The sequence below is a fragment of the Grammomys surdaster genome, unplaced genomic scaffold (assembly GCF_004785775.1).
Source record: "Grammomys surdaster isolate TR1022 unplaced genomic scaffold, NIH_TR_1.0 62, whole genome shotgun sequence".
NCBI lineage: Eukaryota > Metazoa > Chordata > Mammalia > Rodentia > Muridae > Grammomys > Grammomys surdaster.
Window position 1 is genome coordinate 1,035,284 of NW_021604564.1, and position 12,084 is coordinate 1,047,367.

At 51.4% G+C, this 12,084-nt stretch overlaps 1 protein-coding gene across 2 annotated transcripts in view; it reads left to right on the forward strand.

Moving 5' to 3' along the window:
• Positions 1–12,084, forward strand: part of LOC114618590 (long-chain-fatty-acid--CoA ligase ACSBG2-like) — a 28,378-nt gene that overhangs the window by 15,053 nt on the left and 1,241 nt on the right. Inside the window, exons 1-13 of one of the 2 annotated variants that reach the window (XM_028764371.1) lie at positions 926–1,118; positions 1,524–1,837; positions 2,339–2,565; positions 4,885–4,973; positions 5,625–5,745; positions 6,385–6,465; positions 6,759–6,908; positions 6,998–7,204; positions 7,533–7,714; positions 7,827–8,060; positions 8,969–9,186; positions 9,323–9,462; positions 10,804–11,050. In XM_028764371.1, the coding sequence (XP_028620204.1) occupies positions 1,702–1,837; positions 2,339–2,565; positions 4,885–4,973; positions 5,625–5,745; positions 6,385–6,465; positions 6,759–6,908; positions 6,998–7,204; positions 7,533–7,714; positions 7,827–8,060; positions 8,969–9,186; positions 9,323–9,462; positions 10,804–11,050 (2,032 nt within the window). In that variant the 5' untranslated portion in view covers positions 926–1,118; positions 1,524–1,701. Of the gene's footprint in view, positions 1–925; positions 1,119–1,523; positions 1,838–2,338; positions 2,566–4,884; positions 4,974–5,624; positions 5,746–6,384; positions 6,466–6,758; positions 6,909–6,997; positions 7,205–7,532; positions 7,715–7,826; positions 8,061–8,968; positions 9,187–9,322; positions 9,463–10,803; positions 11,051–12,084 lie in introns of those variants that run through there. The other variant, XM_028764379.1, reaches the window with a different exon arrangement.

Here is a 12,084-nt window from a genome sequence, read left to right on the forward strand (position 1 = left end):
TGCACTCGCCAGTGTACCTACTCATCTATTCACCCAATCATTCATTCGTTCCTTCCTTCCTTCCTTCATTCATTCATCCATGCACTCACCAGTGTACCTACTCATCTATTCACCCAATCATTCATTCGTTCCTTCATTCATTCTTTCATTTATTCAGATATCTGTATGTGCTTATACAGTGTTTACAGCTCCAGTGCTGAGCACTGTGCATTATACTGGTTAAAAATAAAGATGAAACCAGACAGGGCCATTCAAGAACCATGGGGAATCTCAAAACCAAAAAGCTACCATCAGGGTCTGGGACTGTAGCCCAGTGGGTAGTGCTCAAATAGTGTGCACAAGGCCTGGGGTCCCATCCCAAGCACCACATGCCTGTCAAACCAACACTGGGGACAGTAGAGGCAAGAAGACCAAAAATTCAAGGTCATCCTTGGCTACACAGGGAGTACAAATGTAGCCCAGGCTATGTATGTAAGATACTGTCTCAAACAAAACATGCATTCACACTGTGAAACCATCATTACCATCCAATCCAGTTCTAGAGCCTACTGTCTCCCCAGTCTGAGGCTCTGCCCCAATTCGGTGCTCACTCCCATTCCCTCCCAGGTCTCCACCATTCACTTCCTGTCTCTATGACTTGTTCTGGGGCCTGCAAGTGGGGTATGTGCCCTCGTTTGGCATATTTCATTGGACGGTGTCATTATGGTTCCTCCAGTTGGCGTGGGTATCCTATCAGAATGTCCTCCCGGAGCACCCGCACCCTCGCTCCCTCATCTGTCAGTGAGCATGAGCTAATCATGGCTACGGTGTGGGTTTGGCTATGACGGCACCAAGTCCCTTATCTCAGAAGAGTCACATTGCCATCGTGGCCCTGGCTCATGGAACACAGTGATGTCACAACAGCTGCACTTGAACGGTAGAAGGGAATGTTCTGGAGGATGTCCAGTCTGGGGCTGCTTGTCCCTCTGTGGCTACAGTGAGAGGTGGTGCAGAGCTGGACAGGGGAGTCACCACTGCCATACCAATTGATAAAGTGGCAGCCTGTGGTGGGGAGAGAGGGCTGAAGACCACATCTGCCCCTAAGGAAACTCCTGGCAGCAGTCCAGTAGGCACAGAAGGTACTGGAAACCCTATTCTTTTCTCTTCCTTCCCTCTCCTCTCCTTTCTACTCCCCTCTCCAGAGTCTCATGTAGCCCAGGGTACCCTTGAGTTCACACGGCACACACACACTGGAGGACCTAAGTTCTGTCCCCTCTCCCACAAAAAAGCTGGGTGTGGCAGCGCATATCTGTAACAGGGGACCCCTAGTGCTCACTGACAGCCAGCTTAGCCAACAGGCAAGCTATGGGTTTGGGAGGGGAGGGGTGTGAACAGCCATTGCCAGACAGGCCTCAAAAGAAGGAATCTGGCTGAGGAAGAGGATATGTGCTGACTACCTCTGTCTAGCTTCCACATGTCTGCACACACGCCACACACAGGAAATGTCCCCACTAACACCCAGCTTATTTTGTCTCATTTGCCAGCACCCACTCCTGGCACCCCCTTCCCCCCTGGTCTGTGAGGTTCCTGTCTTTCCCTGGCCAACTCCACCACCATCCACTTCACCCTTTGAGGAGGCAGACACTCCACTGTGTACACCTGGTCCTCTGCCTCCTGTAACTGTGTGTGTGAATACCTGTGTGCTGGGTCCGTGTCGTGGGGATGACTGACCCTAAAGAGCAAGGTAACGCTGGGACCACTAAGCCTCTCATGAAAACAAAAACCATCTTGAGGAACAAAATCCACAGCACAATAACGAAGAAGGCACAAGCAGAAAACTTCAAGGAAGTGACCCCAGGTGGGAGCCCTGGGTTGCAGGGAGAGGATGGGGGCTGGCAGCAGGGGTCCTAGGGGGTCATCTCTTCAATCCGGGCACACTTCCTGGGATCAGGTAGTAGAGCCACACTGTTCTGCTGGGGTAGGTGGCCAGTGGGGGTTGAAGTCCTGTGGAGAGGGCTCAAGTATCAGGGTAAGGGTGATACCTGTGGCCGTGTGACCCTTGCTGGGGTGATCATGTGACCAACCATCACGGCCTTGTCCACCTGGGAACAGTAACCATGACTCCATGTCCTCCTTTCTGTGGGTCAAGGAACGGTGACCATCACCCCTGTCCTTTGTCCCATTCTCTTGGAGAGAGTGACCTCTGACCTCCATCCACCTGGGGTCAGTGTCAATGACTCCTTGTTCTTCCTCCAGTCTTCGTGGGGGAAGTGATTGTTCTGGGGAGAGTGACTCACTCTCCTCCCAAGGACCTCATTTCTTGTCCCTACAAATGGAGTGACCTCTGACCCCACCACAGGTACCAGCTACTGGACATCTAAGCGGGAAGGCCTGGTGCAGCTGCGCATGGGCAAGAACCCCTTAGAGAACGAGCCTCCAGTCACGGTTCCTGACTTGATCATGAGTGCAGCCACAAAGTACTCGCACTACCTGGCGATCGGCTCCAAGTACAAGAAGAGCTGGCAGGTGCTCACCTACATTGAGTACTACGAGGCCTGCCGGCGTGCTGCCAAGGCCTTCCTCAAGGTACGGTTCATGTGCAAGCAAGTACAAGTGTGATGCATCCCTCTCCTGCGCATGCTTGCCCCTCCAGCGCTGCTGTGTGTTATGGACACAGCGAGTTCGCTCCGGTTTTTGCTCCACTGCAGGCTGCTCATTCACACCAAGAGTGTCATACCACCATTAGTCAAGTGAATAATTTACCCCTCTGTGCCTCAGTTTCCCTATGTACAAGATTCATTTTGCATATCAAACGTGCGTTAATGTGTGTGTAATTAGACATGGAGGATAGTTTTATTTTTGTGTTACACATATTTTGTGTCTTTTAATCTTGTATGTGCATAACCATACAGAGCTGTATCAGGTATACCCACTGTTGTATATATTCATATACATATTAAAATCTAGAGTGTGCATATCCATAAGTATGAAAGTTTTCACACATAGGTTTTGCATGTATAATGTATGCTTTCTTATATACAACATATACAAATAGGGGCTGAAGATGTGGCACAGTGGTTAGAGCACCAGCTGCTCTTACAGAGGACCAGGGTTCAATTCCCAGCATCTGTGTGCTGTCAGTAACATTATCTGTAACTCCAGTTCCAAGGAACCCCATACCCCTTTTTAACCTCTGTGGGTACCAGTCATGCACATGGTGCACATGTGTAGGCAAGACATCTATCTACACAAAGTAAATTAAAAACCACAATGATCATTTACTATCTACATACACATGAAAATATTAAATAGCGCCAAATGTACTGCACGTATAATGTAGGTTGTGTGGATCATAAGTGTGTGTGCATAGAACACTGAAAATTATACCTAATATCTAATGTGTTTATATACTAACTTTATAAGCTCTTTATCTTTTACTAATTTTTAAAAATGTGGCCATTTGTGATGGTGCACGCCTTTAATCCCAGCACTTGGGAGGCAGAGGCAGGCGGATTTCTGAGTTCGAGGCCAGCCTGGTCTACAGAGTGTCCAGGACAGCCAGGGCTATACAGAGAAACCCTGTCTTGAAAAACCAAAAAAAAAAAAAAAGTCTGCAATTTATTTTAATTATGTGTGTGGGTGTATGCATGAAGCTCAGAAGAGATTGTTGGGTCCCCTGGACCTGGAGTTATGGATGGGTGAGCTGCCGGATGCAGTGCTGGGAACCAAAGTTTGGTCTTCCACAAGAGAATACCTGTTCTTAGCTGCTGAGGCCTCTCTCCAGCCCCTTTGTATGATACATTTAATGTAAAATACACACGTGCTGCAGATGGTAGAATCCAGCCCACATGCCACCTTTGAGGACAGACATGTGTGTTGGTTCTGCTCTGTGAGTGCTGTGTCCTTGTGGGGATGGAGATGAGCACATGTGCATGACGTCATCCTGCTGACTGGGAGGACGCTGATTGCCTGTGCATCCAATTGCATGTGTTTAAGGGGTTCTCCTGGTGCCCCCCAGCAGAATTAGAACTCAGATCCTAACTGCTGCACAGCAAGTGCTTACCAAGGAAGCCTCTCGGCCCCACTCACCTTGGCTGTCTTCCTGGCTACCTGGTGTCATGGTGGCATGTTTGTCAGTTGGTTGGTTCCATGAGAAGGCACTGTTCCAACCTCTGGTGTTTGTTGAATAAATGAAATTTTCAAAGCCCCATCCTTCAGATTAGGGAAGGGGATAAAAGAAACCTGAAGTGACTTGCCAGTCAGCCTAATAAATAAGGTCAGGGTCAGTGATCCAGAGCACACTGAAGATGGGGAGGGAGAAAGAGCCAGAGGAAGTGAACTTTTAAAGTATGCTGGCCAAGGAGGGAGGGGTTCACAGACAGCAAAATCTCAGCTAAGTGGAGGAAGAAGCTATCAGAAAATCTAGAGAGGAATACACCATGCAAGGGCCCTGGGCTAGAGGACACATTCCGTGAAAAGGATACAAGCCTGGTGTGTGGGGTAACACTGAAGATGGATCACGAATGGATAGATGGATGCATGGTGGGTGCGTGCGTGAGTGGATGGGTGGATGGGTGGATGGGTGGGTAGTTGGGTGGGTGAGTGGATGGATGGATGATGGATGGATGAGTAGATGGATGGATGGATGAGTGGGAGTTAGGGCACAAATGAGTGTGAGGGCGGGTGGGCAGGTGATTAGCAGCATATACTGGGTAACAGGCACACAGATGTACAGACAACAGAAGCATGTGGTGGCAGTGCCCTCTCAGCATTCTCACTACGTGTCACCTGTGTTTGGAGGACAAACAGTCCAGAGGGACTCAGCTTCTCAGCTGAAGACGCCTATGAGACCAGGGTGAGGACTCCTGAGTCTCCCGGGTCTCACAAAGGTTTCTCCTCCCTCAGGTGGGCCTGGAACGCTTCCATGGTGTCGGTATCATGGGTATCAACTCCTCGGAATGGGTGATTGCCAGCATTGGAGCAATCATGGCAGGGTAAGGGAGACACCTGGCTTGTCCTCTGAGTGTCTTAGGGTCTTGCCTCTTTGAAAGCCAGGCGGGTTCTTTTGAGTTCAGAGAGCTCACATGGCTACAGATTGGTGTTCAAATTACCCAGTCCTTCTCAGGCTCGTTTCTCTCTTCCAGGCATTCTTTCCCCTCATCAAACTCATATATGTCCTGTAGAGCCCAACATTTAATGCACCTTCCTTTAGGATACTACCTACTTCTGTCCATGCCCTAGCACTGAGCCCTCCCTATGCGCATGTAGAACAGTTGGAGGAACTTTGGAGGAGTTTCCCGAGTCCCAGCTTCCGACAGGGCATGAAGACCCCTCAGCTCCCCTCGGCCTTCCCCAGTAGGTCTTCCGACAGTGCATGAAGACCCCTCAGCTCCCCGCGGCCTTCCCCAGTAGGTCTTCCGACAGGGCATGAAGACCCCGCAGCTCCCCGCAGCTCCCCGCAGCTCCCTGCAGCTCCCCTCAGCTCCCCGCAGTTCCCCACGGCTCCCCGCAGCTCCCCGCGGCTCCCTGCGGCCTTCCCCAGTAGGCCTTCCGACAGGGCATGAAGACCCCGCAGCTCCCCGCGGCTCCCCGCGGCTCCCCGCGGCCTTCCCCAGTAGGCCTTCAGCTCCTAAATCATTCTCCAGCGGCATCTCTGTGGGCATCCTGAGCAGCAACTCTCCCAAAGCCTGCCAAGTCATTGCTGAGACCTCAGAAATGGACATCTTCGTGGTGGATAATGACAGACAGCTGCAAAAGGTTAACCAGGTAAGATGCTCTGGGCCTGTGGCTCTGGGATGCTCTCAGTCCCTGGGGGTCTGGGACACCCATGGGACACCCACGCCTGCGTTACATACACAGTAAATGCAGAAAATGATATGAGTAGAGAGCAGTCGAATGCCAAGCTTTTGTGAGCACCTACGCTCACATGCACACACACGTCAGGAATGAAATCAAAATAGAAGTGAACGGTAAGAAATGGAGGTGTGTATCTTAGCAGTGAAGTGCACCTGCCTGGCATGTGTGAGGCTCCACACCATGAAGGCATCTGATGCTGTCTTCTAGTCTCCACAGTGCATATACAGATGTGCAGGCATGTACATATAAAACTAAAACACACACACACACACACACACACACACACACTGGGACTGAGCTCAGTGGGCAGAGCACTCACCCATCCCTGCCTGGCACCACAAAACAGTCTATGGCAGTAAGACCTACCAAGAGTTCACGGGCATCTTCAACTACTTAGTGAGTTTGACTCCAGCTTGGGCTGCAGGAGACCCCATCTCCCCAGTCATGAAAACAAAGAAGACCATCGAGTGTCCTTCCTTTTGTGTGTGGAGTAATCTCTGGTCTCGGGGCCCTTATCTTTGAATATGCTGACCCCATGGTGTCCTGCAGATCCAGGGCTACTTGAAGCATCTCAAGGCCATCGTACAATACAGAGAAGATATCCAGGAAGTGCAGCCAAATCTATACTCGGTATGTCCAAACAGGAGAGTAAGGGGAGGACAGCCAGTCACAGGCCTGGAGACTGAGGCCAAGCCCAGTTCAGGATGCGAGTCCAGAAAGCCCAAAGTGGGATCTTTTAGTGTGTCCCTGGGTGCCTAGCATCATGTTCTCTGAGTTTCTCCATTTTGGAGCATGCATCAAACGCCTTTCCTTTTAATGGCTGAAAAATATTCCAGGGTACAGGTGAAGCCGAGGTGGGTGGGCTGGGAGGGCGTCTGCGATAGTTTCTACTCTCCAGTGCCCACTAACCAGCCTTTCTGCAGTGGAAAGGGTTCCTGGACCTTGCGGACAGCATATCGGATGAAAAACTAGACCAAATCATCGATGCTCAGAAGCCCAATCAGTGCTGTGCTTTGGTATACAACCAGGGTACCACAGGGACCCCAAAGGCCATAATGCTCAGCCATGACAACGTGAGTCATGGCCCTCTCTGAGGGGCTGTCCCAGCCTGGTCACTTTGGGAATGAAAAACCTAGACCTGACCTAGCAAGGTGCCTTTCAGATCACATGGACTACAGCAGCCACGGTCCAAAGCCTTGGGTACAAGTGTCCACCTCAAGGTCAGGAGGTCCTCGTGAGCTATCTGCCACTCTGCTTTGCTGGAATACAGATCTTGGACGTTTGGGTGGCAATCTCCGTGGCTGGGACAGTCTATTTCCCCTCGCTAGAGTCAGGGACGTGGAGTGGGCTACCACGAACCCCTGGCACGGTGAGCGCTGTGGGTAAGAGAGACAGTGGCCCTAGGTGGGCAGCAAAGACAGGGGTGGGAGTGGGGGATGAAGTGGGAATGGTCACCCTGCTCCCTGCTGTGGGGAGAGAGGTACAGGGTTGAAGTGAGAAGTGTAAGGGCAAGAATGCTGCATGCTCCCTCCATCTCCCCGCCTCTGTCTGGCCTTTGCGTCTCTCCCTCTGCCTGTCACCTGAGCTGTCCTCGGTCCAGTCCCATCCTGTAACCCCCCACCCCCGGGCTGAAGCTTCCCGCCTCGTGTCCCTAGTGTGCATGGGTGTCCCCCAGCACCCCATCCCGTCCCATTCAGGGCTTCCTGATGGAGCTGCTCCGCGAGGTCCAGCCCACCACGTTCTGTGGCATTCCGTGGGTGTGGGACCGCATGCTGGACAGTCTGAAGACCAAACACCTGGACTCCACCGCCTTCCGCAGGAGGATTGACCGCTGGGCCATGCGCATGGGCCTCCGCACCAACAAGAGGCGGATGCTGGGGTGCGGCAGGCACTGGACCGGGGTGCAGGGTGCTGAGCCCGGGGTGCGGGGCAGATGGGACCTGGGGGCAGCGGTCACACTTTCTGCTTCTTCCGTGGCTCTGCTTCTAAAGGGAGATCCACCAGCCTCTGTGCTTCGGGCTGGCCAAGAGACTGACCTTCGAGCCTGCGAGGAAGTTCCTGGGTCTCAACCATTGCCAGCAGTTTCTAAACGTGGGCATGGGGCTGCCGAGTGGCACGCTGGATTTCTTCCTCAGCATGAACATCCCTATCATGGAGTGTTACGGCTTGTCGGAGTGCACGGGACTGCACACTATGTCCAACCTCCAGGCTTACCGTTTTCTGAGGTGGGTCTGGACAGGCCTCTGTCTTCCCTTGGGACCGCAGCCCAATCCAGGGATCCCCTGGATTCAGACCACTCTAAAGAAAGGCGACTGCTAAGCCTCGTGGGCGTGGCTTCCTTCATTTGGACCGTTTCTGTGGTGCGGGGCTGGGGTGGTGATGGAGGTAGGACCCAGGCCTCTTTAAGTACCAAGCATGTTTTGGGTACCCATACATGGTGGGCAGCCTCCCTCAGAGAGTGAGCCTGGCAACAGAGTGACAGATGGGGCTCCTGTGGACACTGCTTCTATGATTGGGGCCAGTTTTGAAGGCCAGTATCGCTTTCTTGTCCCTGTGTGTGGGGTGGGGGGTTTGGGGAAAGTGGGAGCTTTTTTTTTTTTTTTCTGAGACCGGGTTTCTCTATGTAGCCCTGGCTATCCTGGAACTCCCTCTGTAGACCAGGCTGACCTCAAACTTTCAGAGAACTGTCTGCCTCTGCTTCCTGAACCCTGGGATAAAAGGCATGAGTTCTTGCCCAGCTTTGTTGCATTTTATTATATGAGACAAGATCTCCCTGTGTAACTACAGTTAGCCTTAAACTTAGAGCAATCCCCTTGCAATGACAGACATGTGCCATCACACCCAGCTTTGGGCTGAATCCTAAAACTGCAAATGCATTCTAATTGGTTGTTTTGGCTGCCTCTAGCCAATCATACTGACCCAAGCCTCACCCGGAGTAGGCAGTGTGAATGTGTCAATCTCTCCTGACTGCACTTTGGGGCCTTAACCTGAATTATTTCATGTTTTTTTCTGTGCTGCCTTGTTCCAACTGAGAGACAGTGAAGGGGTGGGGAGAGAGGCGGAAGCCCAAGGGGTATTGTGCTCTGATGGGAGAGCATGTCAGCCCCGTTATGGCGCCTTTCCGTGCCCACAGCTCTGGGAAGGCGCTTCCCAAAACCCACACAAAGGTTGAGAAGGAGAACCAGAATGGAGTCGGGAACTTGAGTATCTGGGGCCGCCATGTATTCATGGGGTACCTCAGAGACAAGCAGAGCACAGAGAAGAAGGTGGACATCCACGGCTGGTTACACACGAATGACCTGGGCTTCTTGGATTTCGACAAATTCCTCTATATCATGGGGAACAGTAACGGTGAGGAACACACAGCAAGCACATGGCCTGCTCTACTCCCTAGGGAAGGGGCTGTCTCAGGCTGTGCCCCACCCTGGTCCCTATAAGCCGCTTGGTGTGGCTTTTCAGAGACAAACCCCTCTCTTTGTTGCTTCAGATTTAATCAAGCTGAGCTCTGGGGAAACGGTCAACCCTTTTCCCATCGAGGAGAGGGTGAGGACGCGAATCCCCATCGTGCGCTACGCCATGCTGGTGGGCCAGGATGCCCCGTACTTGTGCGCCCTCCTCACATTGAAGGTACCCACGGAGCAAGACTCTGGCAGTCCAGAAGGAGGGTGGGCTGGATGGGAGTCACTTAGTCACCATTTTAGTGGCTTTTTGTTGTTGTTGTCACTGAGACTAAATACCTAATCAGAAGCAATGTAAGGGCCAGGAGAGACATCCCACGGATAAAGCACTTGCTATTACAACCATGAGGACCTAAGTCTGTGTTACATGTGTAAATCTGGGCATGATGGAGCACACTTTATAATCCCTAGTGCTGGGGAGTAGACTGGCAAGCTCCTGGCCGGTGAGAGACCCTGACTTGAATTAAAAAGGTAGACAGTGCCAGAGGAACAACATCTGAGGAGGGCTGACCTCTGACCTCTATGCACTGTGTACACATGAACATATACACAGACCCTTACACACATAAAGTTGTAATGAAATTTAAGGAAGTCATTTTTGTTCGTGTGAGACAGGGTCTCTCTATGAAGCCCTGGCTGTCCTGGAACTCACTCTGTAGAACTTGCTGGCCTCAAACTCACAGAAATCCACCTGCCTCTGCCTCAGAAGTCCTGGAATTTAAGGCATACACCACCATGCCTGGCTTAAATTATTATCATTATCATCATCATCTGTGTCCATGTACACAGCAGCAGCGTGGAGGTCAGAGGACAGTTTCGTGGAGTGGGCTCTCTCCTCCCACCCTGTACATGGTTCCAGGGATGAGACTCATTGCCTCAGGTTTCAGCCACTGAACTGATTCACCAACCCTGCTTGTGGCATTTTCGTCTCGGTTAAGCCTCTCTGGAAAGCCAGGCACCCCAAGGGTGTGTTTTTATGATGACTCTAGATCCTGGTCCATTAACATGGAAAGTGTGTCCCGAGGCAGCTTTTATGAGGGATTGCACCCCAGCTCTACTTGTTGGTTCTGTGAAGGGGTGCAGAGTGCCTAGCAGCATAGAAGGATCTAGAATTTCCCCTGTAAACATTGTCCCTCACAGTGTGGACACAGGGCCATTAGCATCAAGGTACCAAGTGGAGGATATCAACCACAGTCTGGTTGAGAAGCTGGGCTTTGGGGAGGGAGAGATCTGGCTTGACACATGGCTCAGTGGGTAAGGGCTGCTTGCTGCAAGCCCACCAACCTGAGACGACCCCCAAGGCCCACATGGTGGAAGGGGAGAATGAACTCCAAGATGTGTGCTTTGTAGGGCTTGCATGATCACTGCGATGCAGGCTGGCTCTGCCCCTTACTTGTGGGACCAGCCAGGCTTTTTGATGCACTGATACCTATAGCCTGGAGCTCCTATGCCATGGGTATGGTCCCCTAGAGGGGTGCTTACAAAACATAAACTCTGTCCTTCTCCACAGTGTCAGATAAACCCAGAGACTGGAGAGGCTCGGGGTAACCTGACCAGTGAGGCCGTGGCTTGCTGTCGGAAGCTTCGAAGCCATTCCACCTGGTTGTCAGATGTCCTATATGACCGTGACCCTTTGGTCACAGAATTCATTAACCAGGGCATCCAGGATGTGAACTCGGAGGCACCCTCAGTGGGCGCCAAGATCATTAAGTGGGTCATTCTAGACAACGATTTCTCTGTGGACGGCGGGGAGCTTGGTGAGTGATGGGTACGGGTGGGCCATGGACCCTCAGCCCCAGACTTCCATTGTGTATGGGAAGGGTCTGGGCTCATGTAGCTTTAGCTGATATGTTTTAAATGTGTTTGCAACAAAACACATTTAAAACAGGTGCATGCCTGCCAGCTGAGCACCCAGAAGTCTAAGGCAGGAGGATCAAAGCCTGTCCAGGGTACAGAGAGATGATGACCATTGTCTCATAAACAAAGCTGGGGGTGGGGAGATGGCTTAAGTTTGTAAGGATGCCAACTGCACAAGCTGGAGAGCTGAGTTTGACTCCCAGAACCCATGTTAAAAACAAAGCAAACAATCAACCCTCCCAGAACAACCAACCAACCAACCAGAGGCATACAGGTGGCTGTTTTTAAAGGTTTATTTTTATATTTATGCTCATGACTGACTGTATGTATGAAAGTTGAACATGTATGTCCAGTGCCAACAGAGGCCAGAAGAGGGCATCAGCCCCCTGGGGCTGCTTACAGGTTGTGAGCAGCCACATGCTGGGAACTGAACCCAGGCCCTTTGTAGAAGCAGTCAGTGCTCTTAACTGCTGAGCCATCTCTCCAGGTGCACTACCCTTTTTTTTTTTTTCCAAGATAGGTTTTCTCTGTGTAGCCCTGGCTGTCCTGGAACTAACTCTGTAGACCAGGCTGGCCTTGAACTCAGAGATCCACCTGTCTCTGCCTCCTGAGTACTGGGAATAAAGGCATTGAGCCACCTGGCCCTCAGTGTACTTATAATGCCAATGCTGGAGAGGTTGAGAATTCCTTGTGATACCTGGACTGTCAGCCTAGTCTACTTGACCAGTACCAGGAAAATGAAAGATACTGTTTTTAAAAATAAATTAATCCCAGCATGTAAGAGCCAGAAACGAGTCTGAGGCAAGCCTGGTCTACATAATGATAGCCTGGTCTACATGGTGAAAGCTTGCTTCAGGGGGGAAAAAAACCAAAACACACACACACAAACACACACACACACACACACACACACACACACACACACACACACACA